Source organism: Trichechus manatus, unplaced genomic scaffold (genome assembly GCF_000243295.1).
Source record: "Trichechus manatus latirostris isolate Lorelei unplaced genomic scaffold, TriManLat1.0 scaffold00045, whole genome shotgun sequence".
In the NCBI taxonomy this organism is placed as follows: Eukaryota; Metazoa; Chordata; class Mammalia; order Sirenia; family Trichechidae; genus Trichechus; species Trichechus manatus.
The window spans coordinates 3,982,093-4,004,706 of NW_004443981.1; the positions used below are offsets into that span (position 1 = coordinate 3,982,093).

Here is a 22,614-nt window from a genome sequence, read left to right on the forward strand (position 1 = left end):
GAAGGTCCACGTGGGGATCAGCTGAGATACCAGTTACCAGGTATACTCAGCTCCGACTCACGGCGACCCCACGTGTGTCAGAGGAAGGACACCATGTGATGGTGCAGCTGCAAGCCAAGAAACTCCTGGGGCCACCAGAAGCTGCGAGAGAGGAAGGGACAGATTCTCCCCCAGGGTCTCAGAAGGAATCAACATGGCCGACACCCTCATCTCAGACTCCCAGGCTCCAGGACTGAGAGACAATGAATTTGTTTTTCTAAGCCACCCAGTTGATGGTAACTTGTTAGGCAGCCCTGGGACAGTGAGCACTCCTGCTGGGAGGTCAGAGAAGGCTTGGCAGGGGGCCGCGGAAAGGGCGTGTGTGTGTGTGTGTGTGTGCGTGTGTGCGTGCGTGCGTGCGTGTGTCTCCCTCTCTAAGTGTATGCTTGTGTGCACACTTGCTGCAGCCTAGGACTGATCATTACGAGGCTCCAGGAACAGACAGAATACCAACTGAGATGTTTCAACAAACGATGCAGTGCTGGAAGTGCTCACTCATCTATGCTAAGAAATATGGAAGACAGCTACCTGGCCAACTAACTGGAAGAGATCCACATACATGCCTATTCCCAAGAAAGGTGATCCAACTAAATGTGGAAATTATCAAACAATATCGTTAATATCACATGCAAGTAAAATTTTACTAAAGATAATTCAAAAACAGTTGCAGCAGTACATCAACAGGGAACTGTCAGAAATTCAAGCCAGATTCAGAAGGGGATGTGGAACCAGGGATATCACTGCTGATGTCAGATGGATCTTGGCTGAAAGCAAAGACTACCAAAAAGATGCTTACCTGTCTTTTACTGACTACACACAGGCATTCAACTGTGTGGATCATAACAAATTATGGACAACACTGTGAAGAATGGGAATTCCAGAACACTTAACTGTGCTCATGTGGAAACTGTACATAGACCAAGAGGCAGTTGTTTGAACAGAACAAGGGGATACTGCGTGGTTTAAAATCAGGAAAGGTGTGTGTCAGGGTTGTATCCTATCACCATTCTCAATCTGTATGCTGAGCAAATAATCCGAGAAGCTGGACTATATGAAGAAGAACGTGGGCATCAGGATTGGAGGAAGAGTCATTAACAACCTGCATTATGCAGATGACACAACCTCGCTTGCTGCAAGTGAAGAGGACTTGAAGCACTTACTGATGAAGATCAAAGACCACAGCCTTCAGTATGGATTACACCTCAACATACAGAAAACAAAAATCCTCACAACTGGACCAATAAGCAACATCATGATAAATGGAGAAAAGGTTGACGTTGTCAAGGATTTCATTTTACTTGGATCCACAATCAACACCCACAGAAGCAGCAGTCAAGAAATCAAATGACACACTGCACTGGAAAATCTGCTACAGAAGATTCCTCTTTAAAGCATTACAAAGCAAATATGTCACCTCGAGGACTAAGGTGCACCTGATCCAAGCCATGGTATTTTTTCAATAACCTCATATGCATTCGAGAGCTGGACAATGAATAAGGAAGATGGAAGAAGCATTGATGCCTTTGAATTGTGGTGTTGGCGAAAGGTATTGAATATACCATGGACTGCCAGGAGAACGAACAAATCTGTCTTGGAAGAAGTACAGCCAGAATGCTCTTTAGAAGTAAGCTTGGCGAGACTTAGTCTCACATATTTTGAACATGTTATCAGAAGGGACCGGTCCCTGGAGAAGGACATCATGCTTGGTGAAGTAGAGGGTCAGTGAAAAAGAGGAAGACCCTCAACGAGATGGACTGACATAGTGGCTGCAACAATGGGCTCAAACATAGCAACGATTGTGAGGATGCCGCAGGACTGGGCAGTGTTTCATTCTGCCGTACACAGGGTTGCTATGAGTCGGAGGCGACTCAACAGCACCTAACAACAAAGACCCATCATCAAACCCAGTTCTTAACTAGTTGCTGCCTTGCCAACAATGCACCCCATCTCTTGGCCCCTGGCTGGCCCTCCCTGTGCAGATCTGTTCTGGGGCCACCACCTCCTCTCGGAAGGCTTTCCGTGGAGAGAGGCTCACTAGAAAAAGCTCATTGCAAACGTGCTCCTATGCCACACGATGCCAGGGCAAGAGGGGTCTCAGAGATCACCCAGACCACCTCCTTCCTTTTACTGATGGGGAAACGGAGGCCCAGAGAGGTGGCAAGGCTTGCCTAACACCCAGCAAGTGAGTGCTGCCGCTGGGACTACGCCCAGCTTGGTCTCTGCCTCTCAGGCCACAGTCCACTTACAGCCAGCTGCCTAGACAGCCATCATTCCCCCCCAGAACTCAGACAGCCCCCTACCCACTGCAGGTATACACAGCACCTCTGCAGCTGCCCTCTGCTGTCAGTGGGGACGTTCAGCCAATAACACACATAGGAGAAGAGGGACCTGCCAGGCGAGGTCATCCTACCCTCCTCCTCTTCCCATGTGCCCGACAACAACCTTCCTGCCTGGCAGTACCACTGAGGCGGCCAACTGTTTGCACAGGGAAGTCAGAGACCCCCTCCCCCACCACTTCCCACTGTGTCCCGAGATGTGGATGCCCTTCTCCCCTTTTTGTTGTTTTAACCGTGATATAAACCAGACCAGGAGCCACAGAAAAGCTGCCAGAAGTTTAAAAACAAAGTATGTCAATTTGTGTTCCATGTTTTTCTAACCAAAACTAACCTGGCCCTCGCCTGACCCCCCGTCCTCTCAGTGGCACCTACAGCACCCCGCTTCGGTGATATGCGCTGATGTACCTCTCAGTGGCTGGACTGGATGGGTGCTGGGAAGACACCCAACCACCTGTCTCTCCCACTGTTCCTGGAAGAGGGTCATGGCGTGGCAGGTGTGCAAGAACGCGAGCCCACATAAGTGTGGTGACCACGCTCCTCTGCTCTCCAGCTCATGGCAGGAGTGTGTCTCCATTCCTGGGTGGTGCTCCCCAAGCAGGAAGCCTTTCCAACGTGAGCAATGTTTTTTTTACCTCACCCACGTGAGGGTTACCAGGTGTGTGCTAGGCCCCAGGGATGCAAACAAGAGTCAGCCCCTGTCCTCAGGGGCCCATGGTCCCCCCAGACATCTCTGGACATGCTCTGTCCAGACTGGTCCCTCAGCACCAAACCCCAACTGCCACAGAGGGCAGCCAGCAGAAGGGAGCCCAGAGGAAGCGTACCCTGGCCACCTAAGACCAAGGTCCCCAAATCACCTGGGAGAGCCTGCAGAATGCGGATTTTGGGGTCCACACCCTGGGGGCAAGGGTAGGGCCTAGGAATGTGCCTTTTAAACAGGCAGCCTAAGCTGAATGTGATATAGGGCGATACCACTTACCTTGAGAAAGGATGATCTAAGACTTAAGGGGAGCTATCTCAAAGCTTGAAATGAATACTTTTAATTGTTTCATGATTAAATTGACTGGGTTAACCAAGTATTTATTCACAATGGTCAATGTGCCTATCATCCTTGTACTTGGGTATTTTTCCTCCCAAATTTTATGATGAAAATTTATAAACATACTGAAGAGTTGAAATGATTGTATAGTGAATACCCAAATAGATGCCACCTAGATTCTACAATTAACATTTTTCTCTATTTGCTTTATCACATATCCACCCATCTATCCATTTTATTTTTTTGAGTGGATTTCAAAGTAAGTTGCGGATATCTTACATGTCTTACTTGGGCCTGTGTGTGTCTACGTGTGTGTTTTATCATGCTTTAAGTGGAAGTTTACAATTCAACTTAGTTTCTCATACAAAAATTTATATACATATTGTTATGTGACCCTAGCTGCTCTCACTATACTGTGACAGCACACTCCTCCTTTCCACCCCAGATTTCCCGTGTCCATTCAGCTAGCTTCTCTCCCTCTCTGCCTTCTCATCTCGCCTCCGGACAGGAGCTGCCCATTTAGTCTCTTGTATCTACTTGAGCTAAGAAGCACGCTCTTCACGAGCATCATTTTATGTCCCACATCCAGTCTAATCTTTGCCTGAAGAGTTGGCCTCGGGAATGATTTTAGTTTTAGGTTAACAGAAAGTTCAGGGGCCATGTCTTCCAGGGTCCCTTCAGACTCAGTAAAACCATTAAGTCTGGTCTTTCTACTAGAATATGAGTTCTGCATCTCACTTTTCCCTGCTCTGTTAGGGACTCTGTGTTGTGTTCCCTGTCAGGGCACTCACTCATTGGTGGTAGCTGGGCACCATCTAGTTCTTCTGGTTTCAGGCTGATGGAGTCTCTGGTTTACGTGGTCCTTTTGTCTCTTGGGCTCATATTTTCCTTGTTTCTTTCGTGTTCTTCATTCTCCTTTGTTCTAGGTGCGTTGGGACCAATTGATGCATCTTAGATGGCCACTCGATAGCTTTTAAGACCCCAGATGCCACCAAAGCAGAACATTTTCTTAATAAGCTTTGTTATGCCAATTGACCTAGATGTTCCCTGACAAGATGGTCCTTACTTGGGGCCTTTTAATCTAAGGCTTTACCACATGCAGGTGAACCTCAACTCAGACACATTTCTGCAAAATACTAGCCACTAGCTACTTAATGGCTTAGAAACTATTCTTAAGGATCCCGTGGCAAAGCCCACAGAGATGAGTAGCACAATTCCCTGAAAATCTGGATTTTCACAGAAAGCTGGACACACTCATTTACTGAAATGCTAACACTGACCAGAGCTGCACGCACATCAGTGCAGTGCAGTGCCCTGTCAGGGAGCCCAGGCAGCACTATGAGGGGCTGGCCCGGGCCCTGCTGCAGGGGGCGGGGTCACCTCAATCTTGGCAGTACCTGATCACTACCTGGCTTCATCCCAAAGTGACCTATTTTGAGGTCCCCCAGGGCCCCGAGGGCTAAGTCCAACACACAACTGAGGGCTCAGGTAGGCAGCCAGCTCCTGTACCCGGGCTGTTGCAGGTATCTGAGGTGGGGGAGTCCGTGGCGGCACATCAGCTGCTGGCTTTGTAACTGCATTGCTGCCCAAAGAAAACCCTAGCTATGATTCATTCAGCTAGTATTTATCCAACACCTCCCATGGGCCAAGCATGTTCTCGGTGCTGAGAATATATCCACGAACAAAAGCAAACCCTGGCCCAGTGAGATTCAGGGAAGCCGCGGCAGAAAGCAATGTTCGTGTGCCACGCAGACTTGGACCCACTTGTGTGGCTGAGAGCCCCGGCCGACTCGCTCACCCTCCCCGGGGCACTCATCTCTGCCTTTGTGAGCTGGGAACTCTGCTAAATGGGAGGTCTGCTGCAAGAAATGAATGAGATGGCAGACAGCAGGTGCCCCACGAATGCTCAACCCCTTCCTGTCCCTGCAGCACAGCAGCGGAGCGTGCTGCCTGTTCCCCAGCGGGTGGTCAGTACAAGCCCCGACACCCGCCTCACTGAAGCGCTTCACGAGAACACCGCACCCTCCAGCCCACAGCCCCCACATCCCCTCCAGCCATCTCCCACCGCTCACTCCAGGAGCTGGTGAGCCTGGCTGTCTTCCGCATCCCCAGTCCCTTCTCCTGTGCATGCCTAACCCCTCCTCATGACAGGAGGTCCCCTTTCAACACCGCTTCCCCAGGGAAGCCCCCCATTCTGGGTGAGGTGCCGCCCGGACCCCCATCACAGCTCCGAGGATGCTGCATCATAACCTGGCTGGACAGCAAGCTTTGTGGGGCAAGGAGCCTGTCTGTCCTCTCATTCTTTTATCCACACTACTCAATTCAGTACACAAGCGAGGCAAATCACTCCATCAGAAAGGTCTCAAGTTCGAGAGGGGCAGGGAAGGGATCACTCGTTTTTCTAAGCATCCTATATGGATTGAAGACAACTACAGTCTCAGGAGGACAGTACAGGCACCCTGTCCTCCACTGTTCATCTGAGCCCTGATTTCACGGGCATCCGAGAAGGGCCACGACATAATCCGCTCTATCATGGCCTGGACTCAGCGGACCAAGGCCCATCCCTAGCCCGCCTAGGCCACAGAGAGTGTGCAAACCCACGTGTGTGTCCCCACTGCCCGAGTAAATGTCTCACATAGATATACACATTATCTCTTGTGATTAGAAAAATTAATAAAAAATTGAAAGCGTTGCTAACCTCCTGGTCAATTTCCACTATGTAAATAATTAAACACCAGATATGAAAACTACTACTATTACTAAAAAAGGAGCTCTGGTGACACAACGGTTAAAGTGCTCGGCTGCTAACCAAAAGGTCCGTGGTTTGAACTCACCAGCCACTCTGAGGGAGAAAAGACCTGGTGATCTGTTCCCATCAAGATTACAGCCTAGGAAACCCTACCGGGCTGTTCTACTCTGTCACATACGGTGGCTGAGTAGGAATCGACCTGACAGCACACAATGACTATTACTATATGGAGTCATGCATTGTATGGGAATGTAGAAAAGGGGGCCTCATGATAAGAAGGGCTGGGAACCCCTTTACCAGCCCGGAAGTTCCTCGGACGTTTGTCTCTAGACCCCCTGCTCCCAGTACAGGGTTTGGCACCATGCAGGTGCTGAATGAATTGTCTGCTGCTCCAAGCAAGGCTGCATGGGCAGGCCAGGAATGAACATGGAGACTTGATCCTCCTGGACCCACCCAAGTGCTGAGGTGAGAGGTAGAAATCACCCCATTTGTGATGCTGCTTTGGGGGCTGCACGAGGTCCCAGTGCGCAGGAGGAGCTGCTGAGGCAGCAGTCTGGGGACACTTCTGCATGACCATCCAACCCACCACACTGTGGCCTCTGCAGTGAGCGGTGAAAGTCTACGGTATGTGCCAGGCAGGCACGGGAACCTGTCTGTGCTGATGATTTATGCCTTGAATAATCAGGTCAGTGGACCGTTTCCAAGACAAAGATGCAGCCTGTCTCCCACCCACCCAGCTCAGGCGGAGGCTGTTTCTGCAAGGCATCAAGGGCGCCTTCTCAGCAGGGGGTAAGGCGAGTAGCCCCGTCACTTACATTCCTCAGGGACAGACACTCCCTGAACAGAGCTGGGGAACAAACAGCCTCCCTCTGCCTGCCTCTGCCCAGCCAAGAATGCCAGGGCCCACCAGCAGCAAGAGAACATGCAGGGGTCTCCGGCAAATGGCCTGACCAGGCGAGCCCCACAGGACTGCGTCGCGGGTGGGGACCTCCAGCCAGGAGAGACAATACTGGACTCTTGAGATCTGTACTCAGTCCCTTCCAAGCTGCCCGGGGTAATGAAAGAGTTTTGGAAATAGATGGTAGTGAAGGTTGCACAACACTGTGAATGCAATTAATGCCACTGAATGCACACTTAAAAATGGTTAGAACAGCAAATTTTGTGAGACACACACACGCACACACCCAACACCCTAAACGCAGACCCCCAGCCTCCAGAACTGTGAGACCATAAAATTCTGTTGCTTAATGCCACAGTAGCCCTAGGACACTATGACAGCCGTCACTGTGTTGTGAAGAGAGAACGGAAAACCTTGAAAGGCATCACTGCCCTCCATCAACCGACCATTCCTTCCCCTGCTCACCCCTCACCCTCTGACGCCTTGAGACAGAAGAGGAGCAAAGAGGGAGCCCTCTGGGGAGGTCCAGACAGACTGTAAGCTCCTTGGGTGGTGCAAATGGTTTGTGCTCGACTGTTAAGGCTGGTGGTTCAAATCCACCCAGCGGTACTGTGAGAAAAAGGCCTGGTGATCTGCTTCCATAAAGATTACAGCCAAGAAAACCCTACGGGGCAGTTTTACGGGCATACCTCAGAGACAGTGCAGGCTTGGTTCCAGACCACCACAATAAAGCAAATATCACAATAAATTCACATGAATTTTTTGGCTTCCCAGTGCATGTACGTTATGTTTATACTATACGGTAGTCTATTAAGTGTGCAACAGTATTACGTCTAAAAAAAAACAATGTACGTACCTTAATTAAAAAATATTTCATTACTAAAAAATGCTAACCATCACCTGAGCCTTCAGCGAGTCATAAACTTTGCTGGTGGAGGGTCTTGCCTTGAAGTTGATGGCTGCCGAATGATCAGGGTGGCGGTTGCTGAAGGTTGGGGTGGCTGTAGCAATTTCTTAAAATAAGAAAATGGTGAAGTTGGCTGCATTGATTGACTCTTCCTTTCACAAAAGATTTATCTGTAGCATGTGATGCTGTTTGACAGCATTTTACCCACAGTAGAACTTTTTTCAAAATTGGAGTCAACCCTCTCAAACTTTCTGCTACTGATTTATCAACTAAGTTTATGTAAATAATCTCAATCCTTTGTTGTTATTTCAACAATGTTCACATTCACAGCCCCTTCACCAGGAGTTGATTCCATTCCATCTCAAGAAACCACTTTCTTTGCTCATCCGTATGAAGCAACTCCTCATCCATTAAAGTTTTATCATGAGATTGCAGCAATTCAGTCACAACTTCAGGGTCCACTTTTAATTCTAGTTCTCTTGCTATTTCCACCACATCTGCAGTTCCTCCACTGAAGTCTTGAACCTCTCAAAGTCATCCATGAGGGTTGGAATCAACTTCTTCTAAACTCTTGTTAATGCTGATATTTTGACCTCTTCCCATGAATCACCCATGTTCTTAATGGCATCTAGAATGGTGAATCGTTTCAATTGATTTTTCCCAGATCCATCAGAGAAATCACTATCTATGGCAATTATAGGCTTACAAAATGTATTTCTTAAATAATAAGGCTTGAAAGTTGAAATTACTCCTTGATCCACAGGCTGCAGAATGGATGCTGTATTAGCAAGCATGAAAACAACATTAATCTCCTTGGATATCTCCATCAGAGCTCTTAGGTGACCAGGTGCATTGTCAATGAGCAGTAATATTTTGAAAAGAATCTTTTTCTGAGCAGTAGGTCTCAACAGTGGGCTTAAAATATTCAGTAAACCATGTTGTAAACAGATGTGCTATCATCCAGGCTTTGTTGTTCCATTTATAGAGCACAGGCAGAATAGATTTAGCCTAATTCTTAAGGGCCCACAAGGATTTTCGGAATGGTAAATGAGCACTGACTTCAACTTAAAGTCACCAGCTGCATTAGCCCCTAACAAGAGTTAGCCTGTCCTTTGAAGCTCTGAAGTCAGGCCTTGACTTCTCTCTAGCTATGAAAGTCCTAGATGGCATCTTCTTCAAATACAAGGCTGTTTCGTCCACACAGAAAGTCTGTTGTTTAGTGCATCACCTTCATCAACTGTCTTAGCTAGATCTTCTGGATAACCTGCTGCAGCTACTACATCAGCAGTTGCTGCTTCACCCTGCACTTTCATGTTATGGAGACGGCGTCTTTCCTTAAACCTCATGAACCAACCTCTGCTAGCTTCACACTTTCTCCTGTAGCCTCCTCGCCTCTCTCAGTCTTCAGAGAATTGAAGAGAGTTAGGGCCTTGCTCTGGATCAGACTTTGGTTTAAGAGAATATTGTGGCTGGTTTGATCTTTTATCCAGACCACTAAAACTTTCTCCGTATCAGCAATAAGGCTGTTTCACGTTCTTATCATTTGTGTGTTCGCTGGAATAGCACTTTTAATTTCCTTCAAGAAACTTTCCTTTGCATTCACAACTCAGCTAACTGAAGTAAGGGGCCTAGCTTTCGGCCTATCTCAGCTTTCAAGGTGCCTTCCTCACTAAGCTTAATCATTTCTAGCTTTTGATTTAAAGTGAGAGACGTTCGACTCATCCTTTCACTTGAACACTTAGAGGCCATTGCAGGGTTATTAACTGGCCTAATTTCAATATCGTCGGGTCTCAGGGAATAGGGAGGCCCAAAGAGAGGGAGAGAGATGGGGGAACGGCCAGTTGGTGGAGCAGTCAGAACACACACAACATTTGTTGATTGAGTTCACTGTCTTACATAGGCATGGTTTGTGGAGTGCCAGAACAATTACAATAGTAACATCAAAGATCACTGATCACAGACCACCATAACAGATACAATAACAAGGAAAAAGTCTGAACTATTGTGAGAATTATGAAAATGTGGCACAGAGACACGGCGTGAGCACATGCTGTTGGAAAAACAGCCCCGCCAGACTTGGTGGACGCAAGGTTGCCACAAACCTTCAATTTGTAAAAAATGCAGTAACTCTGAAGTGCAATAAAACAAAGAGCAATAAAAACAAGGTATACCTCTACTCTGTTACACGGTCTCTGTGAGTCAGAAATCAACTCGATGGCAATGGGTTAGACAGGGTGAGGTTCAGGCAAAGACTGGCTGTAGATAGCATATGGCTGCTCCCCTCAAACACCCCAAAGCACAGAGCAGTCCCAGAGTACTTCTGACACAGTGTCTGGCGGCACGTCCAGAAGTCCCTCCCGGGCCCCTACCTCCATGCGCGCCTTGTAGAAATCCACATCGTGCAGCTTCTCCCGGCAGCGCACCAGCTCCATCTCCAGCCGCTCCACGCGGTTCGCCTTCTCTCTCAGAGAGTCCAGCTCATCACGGTAGGCACGCGCAGACCGGGCATCAGCCGCAAGCTGGATGTTCTGCCAAGGCAGGAGAGGCAAGCTTAGGGACTGCTGGTGGCCATGAGTAGGTGATCTCTGGGAAGGAAGGGAGGAAGAGCCAAGTCCCTGCAGGGTGGTGTTTCTCGGGACACCTGGCAGTGGAACAGCCCACGTGCATGCTGCCATGGGGGTGTCCCCAGGCTGTTGCTGAGAAACAGGGCTCAGTCAGAGGGCCTTCAGGCAGCTTTGCTCTGGGAGGGCAGGAAATGGTGGCCTTTGTTGGATGCTCCTGATGCTGCATTCCTGAGCATGCAGCCTGGTTCCTGGGGAGTCCCAGCTGCCCCACCCTCAACAGACAGGTCTCCCGCGCACCTCTTGTTTAACTTTCTGCAGCTCCAGCGCCAGCTGGTCCACTTCGTGTCTGGCATCCACAAGCTGCTCCGTCTTCTCCTCCCTGCAGGGGCGATTAGGAACAAGAACGTGACGAGAGGCTCCCCTGGCCATCACCAGGGGCAGCACACCACCTTCCAAGGCCACAGGAAAGGAAAGGGACCAGGAACTGGGCTTCTGGGGCCTGCGAATGTGTTCCCAACTTAAGAATTCTTTTCCGGGTTTAAGTTTCCAATGCCTGCCCTCAAACCACATCCACTAGCCACACGGGTTTCCCTGTAGAGTGTGGGACAGGTAGGCGGACTCCAGAGCCCAGCAGGCTGCTGACGGGGAGGTGGAGGCAGGTGCCCCGAGACGATGGGTCAAATGACATCCAACTACGGCAGGGAATGGGGAGAGAACAGGCTCTCCTGTCGGATGAGGGGAGCTGGACTCCTTCTCAGCCAAGAAAACACACCAGTGTGGGTCATTCTAATGCGCTCAGCTGCTAACCAGAAGGTTGGAGGTTCGAGTCCACCCGGAGGCACCCTGGAAGAAAGGCCTAGTGATCTACTTCTGAAAAACCAGCCACTGAAAACTTTCTGGAGCACCTTCTACTCTGACACACATGGGGCTGCCCTACATCAGAACAGACTCAACGGCAACTGGTGGGTCATTCCAGCCCCACACTGGGCTGGAGTGTGGACAACAGTCTACTCTGGGGGACAATGTATACTGCTGGGACTAGCAGGAGCCTGAATGACTGGGTTGAGCTCCCTCCTTGTGCAGGATAGTGGAGTTCAGAGCCAACCCTGGGTCCCCTGGGCCCAGGCCAGCCCCTCCCATGCTGTACCACATGCGAGGACAAGCCACACCCCAGAAACACATTTGCGACACCCCAAACAGAAGTGGAAAAACCAGCTCCAGTGGTGGTGGAGACTCACAGCTCCTGCCGGATACGCCGCAGCCTGGCCTTGGTGTCGGCCAGCTCCACTGCCAAGTGCTGCTTGTCTTCGCTGGAGAGGCTGCTGGTGGGGCTGGGGGTGGAGTCGGCGCTGGAGGACTTGAGGGGGCTGGGTGGGTGCTGGGCCTGGAGGTAGTCCCGCTCCTGAGTGAGGTCCACGATCAGCTAGGGCAGAGAGAGGGACGGAGGATGGCGACTGGGCGACCCGACCCCTCGCCCACCCATTGCACCTGTGCATGGCACACTGCTGGCAGAGCTGGTGCTCGTATTGAGTGAAAACACAATCAAAGACAAGAAAGAAATAAAAAGGTTTCAGGGGAGACAGAAACCAGGAAGGAGGCCAGAGAAGGGGGATGTGAGTTGTTAAAAGAAGAGGAAATATTCAGTGGGGCAAAAGGTGGGTAAATGGGAGGGTCACGAGGAAGCTCAGGATTTTAGTTAACGTCTACCCTCCCAGAGGTGTCCCTGGAGTCACCGGTCACTGTATGTGCAGTCACCAGGGAAGGTGTCCATGCCCCAACCCGCCAAGAACCCAGCAGGAGGATGGGAGTCGTCCAGACATTCTATGGAGCTGTAGCAAGGACAAGGAGGCTGTGTCACGCTGGGGGAGGCCGCGTACCTCGGAGCACTCATCCCGCTCGTCGATGAGCCTCCGGAGGTGAAAGACCATGTTCCGCGAGAGAGCCTCCAGCTCCTCCGGGGCCATGTCTGGGAGCTCCAGCCACTGCAGGTCAAACACGTTCTCCTGGTTGTGGGTCACCTGCAGGCACACAGGGACAGCTTGCTACAGGGAAGGGCCCCTGAGAATACCCCTCAGTGCTACCCAGCAGAGACCGGGCTGCACCAAGTCTAACACAGGTAACAGCGTGTATGTCCTCACAGCATGTACACTCACTGACATTGCTAAGCCCTCTTGACAAGTTTTCTGTGGCCAGCAGAGGGGCTCCGTAAGCAAGTCAGCCAAGCTTTCTCCAGCTGAGCTCTATGAATACAGACCATGTGTGCCTCCCAGAGCTGGACACTGATTCTTTTTATATATACCAGAAAGCACTTCTTCTGATATATTATTCCCCGAAAGGATCCTTGGATAAGGTGTTTCCACTGGAGCCACTTCAATTTACAACACAAAGAAGGAAGCCTTGGGGTGGCAAGGTGAGAAAGGGACTATACCTCTAACATGTTCTTCTTAGGACAAACTCTAATGCAAACAGGGAAAAATGTTAAAAAATCTTGTATCAGGGCAGGTTGACAGCAATCTTAGGCTATTTTTTGAGGTATTTCATAATCTCAAATAATGCCAAGGTGGGTCTGTACCTCACCCCCACTGACCACATGAGACCATCTGGTTTCATCCCTTTCCACGCAGGCCCGGGGCCTCCCAGCAGACGTTTGCTGCCCTGCCCTTCCCAACCCTGAGCCCCAGGGCTACCAGGGGAGGCAGAGCCTCTATTTCGAGTCCCCATCCTCTCATTTTTGGAGAATGCTCAGGTCCCAAAGCAGGAAACAGAAACAACGAAACCTGGGCTATCCATTCAGAGAAGCACACCAAAAAAAAGTCTGTAAATTATTCACAGTGGTACACGGAGAGAGAGAACAGCTAAAAAGCAAAGGCAGGGTGTGGTCAACACCCTGTTCTGCTCTCAAAGACACCTACACTCTTACCTCTCCCCACTTCATGAAGGGCAGGTTTGGACACAGCTGACCTCTGAGGTTTTGGGGAGATCCTGTTCTATGGTGCGGGGCCTCGGCCTGCTCTGTTCCCCACGCACGAGGGGGGTGGTGCGACCGATTTCGGAGACTCAGCCCCAGCTGCACAATGGTCACCTCAGACGTTTTCAATTAAAGGCTCAGGCCCTCCTTGCCTTTAACTGGATTCTCACTTGGTGGGTCTCTTGATGGAGCCTGGGCACCTGAATTTTTTAAAAGCACCCAACAAATTCTAAAGTCCAGCCCCACTGCCAGCCGCTGAATCAGATCATCACGTGATATTCTCATGGCTATGTATTTTTATTTTTTAAAAACACCCTGCTGGCTGGACAGGAAAGACAGCAAGTTGGCAACGAACCTGCTAATCTCATGGGACCTCGTCCCAGGTAGATAGATGCCTTTTCAAAACACAACAGATAAATGCGGAAAATTAAAAGGCAGACATTTCTAAGCTAACAGGCAGCCAGTCACTGATACTCATGGCTAGAATATTGAACTTTCCCCTGACGCCAGCTCCTCGGACCCCCACTCAGAGGTCAGGCCACACGGGGCCCAGCCAGCTGTGGGTATCCGGCACCATCGCCGACGCAGAGAACTCTGGGTTCAGCTGCCTGTGCCAATTACATGCCTGTTCCTACGCACTCATTGTCTTTTTCATGCATTTATCTCATCTGTGCAATTAGACTGCAGGCCGAACCATATCCTCTAAGATGATTAACACACGTAACAATTTCTTTTGGTGGAGGGGTGAGGTAGGGGTCAGGGGAGTAAATTCTCAGGTGGGTGTCCCCTTGCACCGACAGGCTTAATTTCCAGGGACGACTACCTGCTCAGGTCCAGGCAATGTTTCATTCTGTTATTCATAGGTCACTATGAGTTGGAGCTGACCCAACAGCACCTATCAAAAACACCTGCTCAGGTAATACCGCCTCTGCCAACATCAGTGCAGAGGGACCAGGAAGGTCCACCTCAAAGGCCAGCACCTCACCCATATCCACTGCACTGACCTCCGCTCTGCCACCCTCCCGGGGCCCGAGTCTGGGCTGGCTCCGAGTGTCCCAGGCGGCCCTTCTGAGGCGTGCTGACTTTGACTTCACACGCGGTGGCAGCCTGTTTCTCTGGCCCGTCACTGATGAGGGAAGAGACTCTCTCTCCATAAAGATCAACCATCTTAAACAGAGTGACATTCGCCAGAATACATTTCAGAGCCTGTACATCAAATTCTGAGCCGAAACCACTTGACAGCTCTTAAAAATAGTCTGAATCCATATTAGGCAATAAAAGGGAGACAAAAGAAGACTTGATGGAAGTGTTTTTTTGAAATTTTTATTTTTACCTCCATTTTATTTTAGCTTGCTGAGGGACATCTTTCTAAATAGAATCCGTGTCTCTGTGGTATCTAAAACCTAAAATTAACAAAAACCATTAACGGGTGCTGCACTTCTCAAGCTTTCCCACTTGCGGAGAGAGTATGTCTCCTGGTTGCCACGGGAGCCACAGACCCCAGCCAAGTCCACCCACAAAGCCCCACACCTACCTCCTGAATATGGGCCACGATTCCAGCCTGTGTCTCAATGTCCAGCTGTTTGATCCTTTCAATAAACTCTTCTTTCCTCTCACACTGTGAAGGGGTTACATGTGTTAATGGAGGCCATTCTGCAGGTGAGGGCAAAACCTGGGGCCATCACAGGTACACAGCTGCAGCTTCAAAATGAACCACCCACCCAGCCCCTGGCTTTCTCTTTTATAACAAAGAATGTTCTCATTCTCCTACCATCCCTTACACTGACGTTTCTCTGGAAGGCGCTCAGGTCACCTAGGTCAGGATTACCTGGGGAGCTTGTTTTTAAAAAACTCATCCTCAAGCCCCATCCCAGACTGAAAACACTGGTCTGGGACGCAAATTTGCGTTTAAACAAGTGAGCCAGGCGATTGTTGGTTTTTTTTTTTTCTTCAAAGCATGGTCCGCAGATCCCTACCTCTGCTACTCTGTCCCTCAAAGCGTCTGACTGTATACAGGAAACTTCTTAGCTTTGGTTTAGTCCAGTTGTGCTGACTTCCCTGTAGTGTGTGCTGTCCTTCCCTTCACCTAAGATAATTCTTACCTACTATCTAGTTACTGAATAACCCTCACGCTCCCTCCCCACCCTCGTAACCATCAAAGAACGTTGTCTTCTGTGTTTAAACCTTTTCTTGAGTTCTTATAATAGTGGTCTCATACAATATTTGTCCTTCTGTGACTAAATTCACTCAGCATAATGCCCTCCAGGTTCCTCCATGTTGTAAGATGTTTCACGGCTTCATCATTATTCTTTATCGTTACGTAGTATTCCACTGAGTGGATATACCATAATTTGTTTATCCTTCCATCTGTTGATGGACACCTAGGTTGTTTCCATCTTCTTGCTATTGTGAACAGTGCTGCAATGCACATGGGTGTGCATATATCTATTCGTGTGACAGCTCTTACAAGTAAAGATCAAGAACTCCTGTTTTCCTGGTGTCATCTTTAAATCAAGCCAGTAGTTTAGTTTAATTAAAATCAAATGTCTGCCTTGAGCATTATGTTCTTTTAAAGAATTATCTATATGAGAGCAAACTGACAGCAGCAACTCGCGAAAGATGAGATGATGAGCTTAGGGGGCAGTGAGTTGATGTTGATGGTGAAACAATTCAGAAAAGGAGATCAAGAAAGATGGCATGACTCGAAGGATGTAACCACTGTCACTGAATTGCACGTGTAGAAATGGTTGAATTGATGTATGTTTTGCTGTGGTCACCTTCAACAAAAAAGAAGAAGAACTACCCGTTTTAGGCCAGGGGTTGGCAAACTTCATCTGTAAAGGACCAGATGGTAAAAATTTTAGGCTTTGCGGGCCATTCGGTCTCCAGCACAACTACTCAACTCCGCTGTTGTAGTGTGTAAGCAGCCACAGACAATATACAAAGGAATGAGCATGGCTGTGTTCCAATAAAACTTTATTTATAAAGATAGATGGCAGGCCAGATATGGCCCATGGGTTGTAGTTTATTGATCTTTGTTTACATGTTCCTATTTAAAAAAACAAACAAAAAAAAAACCCACCACAGTCAAGCTGATTCCGGCTCAACAATGACCCTACAGGGCAGAGAACTGCCCCATTGTGTTTCCAAGGCTGTAATCTTTATGGAAACAGACTGCCACATCTTCCTCCCATGGAGTGGCTGGTGGGTTTGAATCGTCAACCTATTCGTTCGCAGCTGAGTGCTTTAACCACTGTGCCACCAGGGCTCCTCAGATGTTCCTATACTGGGGATGAATTGCTAACGATACACCTGGCCCAAAGGAGCCCCATCTGGCCTCCTGCCCCAGGTGCCCTGGTGCTAGAAACAGCTGCCATCTAAGATGGTGGTCACTTCTCTCCCAGGAGCCCAGTGGCTTCCATCATGTTGGACTGAAGGCAACTTCCTCCTACCTAAGGGAGCGTTTTGTTCCTCCCAAATCCACACACAAGGTGGCCAACAGCAGGCCCTGCTCCACCCTGCCCAATCCTACCTGGACGGCACAGCCCAGCACCAGCAGCAGCACCTTCTTGATTTCCTCCATGCTTTTCCCTAGGTCAAAAGAGCAACATGCTTAATTAAGCTCACCTGTTCATACATTCCAGTAGGTATACACATATGGGCTCATTTATTTTTTAAACCAAATGAGATAATTCTGTACATACTACAGTAAAACCTGCAAAAACCAGAACCTGGGTAAGGCAGAAAGCTGTCAGAGAAGGAAAAGTCAAATATTTTCCACTAAAATGAGAATTATAAAAGTAGTAAGACTCCATGCCGTCCAAGGTGGAAAACGTGCGAGGCCCGGAAAAATAAGGCAGTCCCATCAAGTTCTGGCTTTCACAGTATTTGCAGCCCTTTTCCATTCAGATATGTTGTGAGTTTCTTCCTATCGTAGTTAATGTATCTAAACGTCATCATCTCTTTTCAGTGCACGTGGTAAGGAGAGGAGGAAAGAACAACCTCCATAAGAAATATGGAAACCTGTTACCATCAAGTAGCGTCAATTCCGACTCTTAACGACCCTACAGGACAGAGCAGAACTGCCCCACAGGGTTTCCAAGGCTGTTATCTTTATGGAAGTAGACAGCCACATCTTTCTCCCATGGAGCTGATGGGGGATTTGAACCCATGACTTTTTGGTTAGCAGGCCAGGTGCTTAACCACTCCACAACCAGGGCTCAAGAAATATGGAGTGGGCTCTAAATAAGGCTGCAAGGCACACTCATGTATACAACTTTACCTTTTTATTATGGAAAATTTCAAAGAGACTAAGGAGAATCATATAATGAAGCCACACACTTATCACCCAGCTTCACGTGATCACCATTTTCCACATCTTATTTCATCTCTCGGCACTCCCCCGCCCCAACCCTTTTTATTTGTGTTTCATTGCTTGGCTGGAATATTTCAAAGCAAATCCCAGACAACACATATACATCATTTTTGAAGGCAGCACACTTACTTTGTACAAAGGCCAAAAACTTATTCAACCAATTCCCTTTCAGAGGTTCAGTTTTCCAACATTTTAATCTAAATGATACTACAAAAACATCTTAGTAGCTAATTCTTTATGCACACCCTTATTTACTTCCTTAGGGCAAATTCATCTTTTAAGCTTTTCGTATTCAGATTGTCAAACTGCACTGCAGAAAGATTTACCATTTTACACTCTCACAACCAATGTACACCAGTAAACCAGTGGCCATCAAGTTGATCCTGACTCATGGCGACCCCATGTGTGTCAGAGTAGAACTGTGCTCCAGAGAGTTTTCAATGGCTAATTTTTCAGAAGCAGACTGCCAGGCCTTTCTTGCAAGGCACCTCTGGGTAGACTCCAACCTCCACCTTCCAGCAGCCAAGTGCATTAACCATTTGCACAACCCAGGGACTCTAATATACAGGCCCCACACCCAGACCAACACTGGTCTTACCATTCTTTCAGAGCTTTACAATCAGATAGGCCCCAAATCCTAATGAATCACATTAAATTGTGTCTCCTTGATCTTGCAGAGGCAAAAGGGGTCTTCATCTGTTCATGAGTCTTAATCGTTTAAATAAACAGAACATCTGGGCTCTAGGCCTGGCTTAGCCACCCAGTAGCGGAGTGACCCCAGACAAGCCATACTCCCTGTCTTCAAGCCTCAGTTCCCACATCTATAAGATGGAGGCTCTGGCCTGGGTGATGTGCAGGGTCCCTCTCAGGTGTAAAATTCTATGATTTTCTGCCTTTCTCATTATATCCTGTTTTATTCAGCAGGAGAAGAGACATGCCAGAAATGGCATTGTTTTCTTAAGAGACTTAATTACCAATACTCACTCACACTGTGCTGAAATGGTCCAAACTATCAGCCAAAGACTCCTGGGATTAAGAAATCAAACCAATGTGGTGGTTCACGTTAGGTCCTTGAGCACAAGGAGGGTATGGAGTAACATGGGACGTCCTCCTAATACCTCTCCACGGAGAAACAGCTAAAAATGGCTTTTCCTCAGATAATGACTTCATTGTCTCAGAACTAGGAGCTGGGAGTGCACTCAACCATAAACGTCCCCTCCTAGCCTGAGGGCAGGTGGGTGGGGAGGGGTGGGCTGACCACAGGCTCTCTGGGGCCACTTCCCAGCTGGGGACTTAGATTCCACAGAGTTAAGAGTGAGGCTCCATGCTGTGAATCAATTTACTAAGCTTAAACCCTTCTCTCTGCTAATTAGTGTAGAAATTCATCAATATTTGGAATAGGAAATTTCTCAAAGGCCTTTATGACTTTTTAAAAAATTTAAGGCCTTTTATTTGGCCGCAAAGGCTCTAATCCACAGACATACATATATACCTACAATGACTTGCTTCTATTAAAGCTGAACTATTGATCAGGTAGTTAATTTTAATTTTGATAAACAGGAAATTCCCCCCGAGGACTAATAAAGCCTCCTGTCAGTCTCACCACAAGTTTTCAGGAGCAGCAATGCCCTTGTTTTCCATTCTCGCCTCCTTCCCCTCAGCCAGTCCATAGTCACTGGGCAAGTGCCCACTGTAAGCCCCTTCAGTTTATATAAAAAGCACACACCTGTCCCAGCACTTGGGAGCGCCTCCTCCAACAGTAAGAGTCACCTTTTCATAGGCCACTCACCTGGTACCTTAACCACCAGACGGCTGAGATACAAGCAGAATGCAGTTTAAAGGCCTCAGATCAGCCAACAGAAGCCAGAGTTCCTGAAGAAAATCATTTTCAACTCCCCTCTCAGCAAAGGCCCCAAAGGACCTAATTAAGTCGTATTTTAGAATCATTTAGACAATTCCGATGCTCCATCTTCCCAGCCCACAGTGGACTGAAACAGCAAATTACAAGAGAGGAGAAGAGCTGGAGAGGCCCACTGCTGGAAGCAAGAACCGTAGCTCTGATGGGGACAGCAAGGCAAGGCCAGAAGCCCTGCATGCAAGGGCTCCATTACAGCTGGAGGCTGAACAGAGAAGGAGCACTCGCCCATCACACACGGTGCAATGCTGTCCACTCATCCACCATGCCAGCCTTGAGTCATTCACTAATGCATGCATTCATTCATTCTCTCATTCACAAACGCCCATCAGACATCAAGAAAAAAGTAATCTGACCCAGAGCACTGTTAGGAAAGTATGGATTCCTGTTTCCTAGGTTTTGTAAAAGGGGGGAAAAAGGTTTTAAAGGTTGGGAATTTTAGAAACATTTTCATGGAAAAAAAAAAAGTAAAGTAAGTTTTTTGGTGATGAACTGCATACTAGGAAGTTCACCTATGCCCTCATTCAAATGAATGGTGCTGGGCTCCTTCTCACTGGGCTAAGTGAATAAAAACACTTGTTTATAACAAATGTGTTCTGTGATTTCCCACCCTTATGCAGATTCCTATGAAATTTTAAAAAAAGGGAGAAGCTGAAGGTCCCTCATTTCTCATGGGAAGCTGATGCCCAATTTCTCTGAGGATTTCAGTCATAAGAAGAACTGTTGCTATTTTTATGTCTACCAGATTGTGAGTTTTGAATAGTTCCAAAACATACCAGAAGACTCTACAGGGTCCCTGCCAGCAAGACTGGCTCAGTGACACAGTTCAGCACTGATTCCACCACTTCTATTGAAGGGACTGCATCACGCAAAGAAGAAACAAGCCTACAGACAACTCCCTACATGTGCTGGGTATGTGGACAGCCCCCAAGCTCAGTCCAAAGTGCAGACAATCAAACAGCACCTGAAAAAAGGTGATCAATGCTACAAGAACCAGAGGAGGGACATCTAGTCGGGGTAAGGATCAGGCAAGACTTTCTAAAAGAAATGACCTCTAAGTTGAGACTCAAGCATGAGGAAGGGGGACGGATTCAGGGAGGTGAGAGAGGGCTTTCCAGGCACAGGGAACAGCACGTGGACAGACCTAGCGGTAAGAGAGCCTGGTATTTGTCAATTTGTAAATGCTCTGTGGTTAAGCTCCCTAGAGTTGGCTTCAGAGTGAGAAATGGGGGCGGGTTAAGAAGTCATGTGGATTTCTGCACTGAATGTGTCACAAGCACCCCCTGGGGGAGGGAGTCAAGAAACATCAGATAACACGCATCTACCCACAACCCAGCCAACCCCACGTAGAATGACTGGCAAGTGTGGGGGAATCCCAGTGGAAATCCCACCACAGCCTGAGTTAGCAGTTCAGTCTAAGAAAATGCTTACTTTATCACCTGCTTCCTGAAGTTCTGGCACAGAGGAACTCATACTAGCTTTTCTTAGTCAAAACGGGATACATATATGTAGATCTAAACCAGACAGACAGACAGATAGATTAGACAGGTAAGTCTATCTAATCTCTCTACATACAGTGAAGCCTGTGAGAGCCAAAACTCAATGGAATGGCCTCGTTTTTCTGCGTCTCTCAAGTTTTACACCTTTGACAGGGTGCAGTCTTACCACTTTTCTAGTGTTCTCTATTGATGGAAAATATTTGCGTTTTCCCTCTCTGACAGATTTCTGCCTTACACAGGTTCAGATGTTTATAGCAATTAGCTTCCAAAAGAGAAAGGGAAAAAACCTGATATCACACGTGTTGTAAGGGTTGATGTGGGGACAGAAATGCATTTGAATAGTTAAAGCACTCCAACTTATAAAATGTGGAGGTTAGATTAGATTGGGGGTGGAAAATTCTTGGTACTGACACCCTGATTTTCTGTGTCTACGGCAGACATGACTAATCAATCACAGCACTTCCTTACTGAGCCTGGAACTAGTCCTCAGAATCCTTCTGAATACAGCATTCTACTGTCATTGCCAATCATTAGAAGTTGACACATGAAACAAAACTTACATTCCCTGTCTAGTAGACGATCTCCAGGGTCCTCCTTTGCCTTTAATCTTTGATTCTCTAAGATGTAGCCATTTGCATGTTCAAGACATATGCCCTGGCCTCTAGCTGTGTGAAATAAATCCTGCCATCTATAAATGATTATTTAGGTACGAAGCTGGAGATCTAGGCAAAGGAAAGTCAACAGAACAGCCCTTTCCAAGAGGGAGCCCTTCCTGCCGCAAACTGCACCCACTCTGCCTTGCTGGGGTGGAGGATGCAGTGGTTCATCTGCAGAGGCAGGTTAGAGAAAATCAGTGAAACTGACTACCCCATCCTGCAAGCTCAGCTCGATACAATCAGAGGTCCAGGACCCACAAGTCAGCAGCCAGGCAGACGTTTCAATGCTACAACCTGGAAGAACTGACCCAGCTAAAACAAACAAACAAAAACAATCCTGTTGCAGTTGAGTCGATTCCAACTCATAGCAACCCTATAGGACAGAGTAGAACTGCCCCATAGGGTTTCCAGGGAGCAGCAGGTAGATTCGAACTGCAGGCCTTCTGGTTAGCAGTCAAGCTCTTTAACCACTGCACTACCAGGGCATCCTTACATGCTGTCATTCCACTGAACCCTCCAGGTGGTCCCAAAAGGACAGTATGGTTATCTCTATTTTACAAACAAGAATGAGACTCAGAGGTGCTGAGTCACAGAACTCACCAACAGAGCTGAGATTCTACTAGCCCCTTTCACCCTAAAACCAGCATTACTTATTTACATTTCCTTCTCCCA

General features: G+C 48.1%; 1 protein-coding gene across 4 annotated transcripts in view; it reads right to left on the reverse strand.

Moving 5' to 3' along the window:
* Nucleotides 1-22,614, reverse strand: part of CCDC88C (coiled-coil domain containing 88C) — a 159,449-nt gene that overhangs the window by 67,721 nt on the left and 69,114 nt on the right. For all 4 annotated transcript variants that reach the window (XR_002824166.1, XM_004376665.2, XM_023731711.1 and 1 more), the window contains exons 5-10: nucleotides 17,030-17,088; nucleotides 15,032-15,115; nucleotides 12,407-12,547; nucleotides 11,768-11,952; nucleotides 10,827-10,908; nucleotides 10,335-10,493 (exon numbers count right to left, since the gene is read on the reverse strand). Coding sequence is in view for 3 of the 4 variants with exons in the window: in XM_004376665.2 (XP_004376722.1) it covers nucleotides 10,335-10,493; nucleotides 10,827-10,908; nucleotides 11,768-11,952; nucleotides 12,407-12,547; nucleotides 15,032-15,115; nucleotides 17,030-17,088 (710 nt within the window). In the remaining variant the exon portion in view is untranslated. The remainder of the gene's footprint in view (nucleotides 1-10,334; nucleotides 10,494-10,826; nucleotides 10,909-11,767; nucleotides 11,953-12,406; nucleotides 12,548-15,031; nucleotides 15,116-17,029; nucleotides 17,089-22,614) is intronic.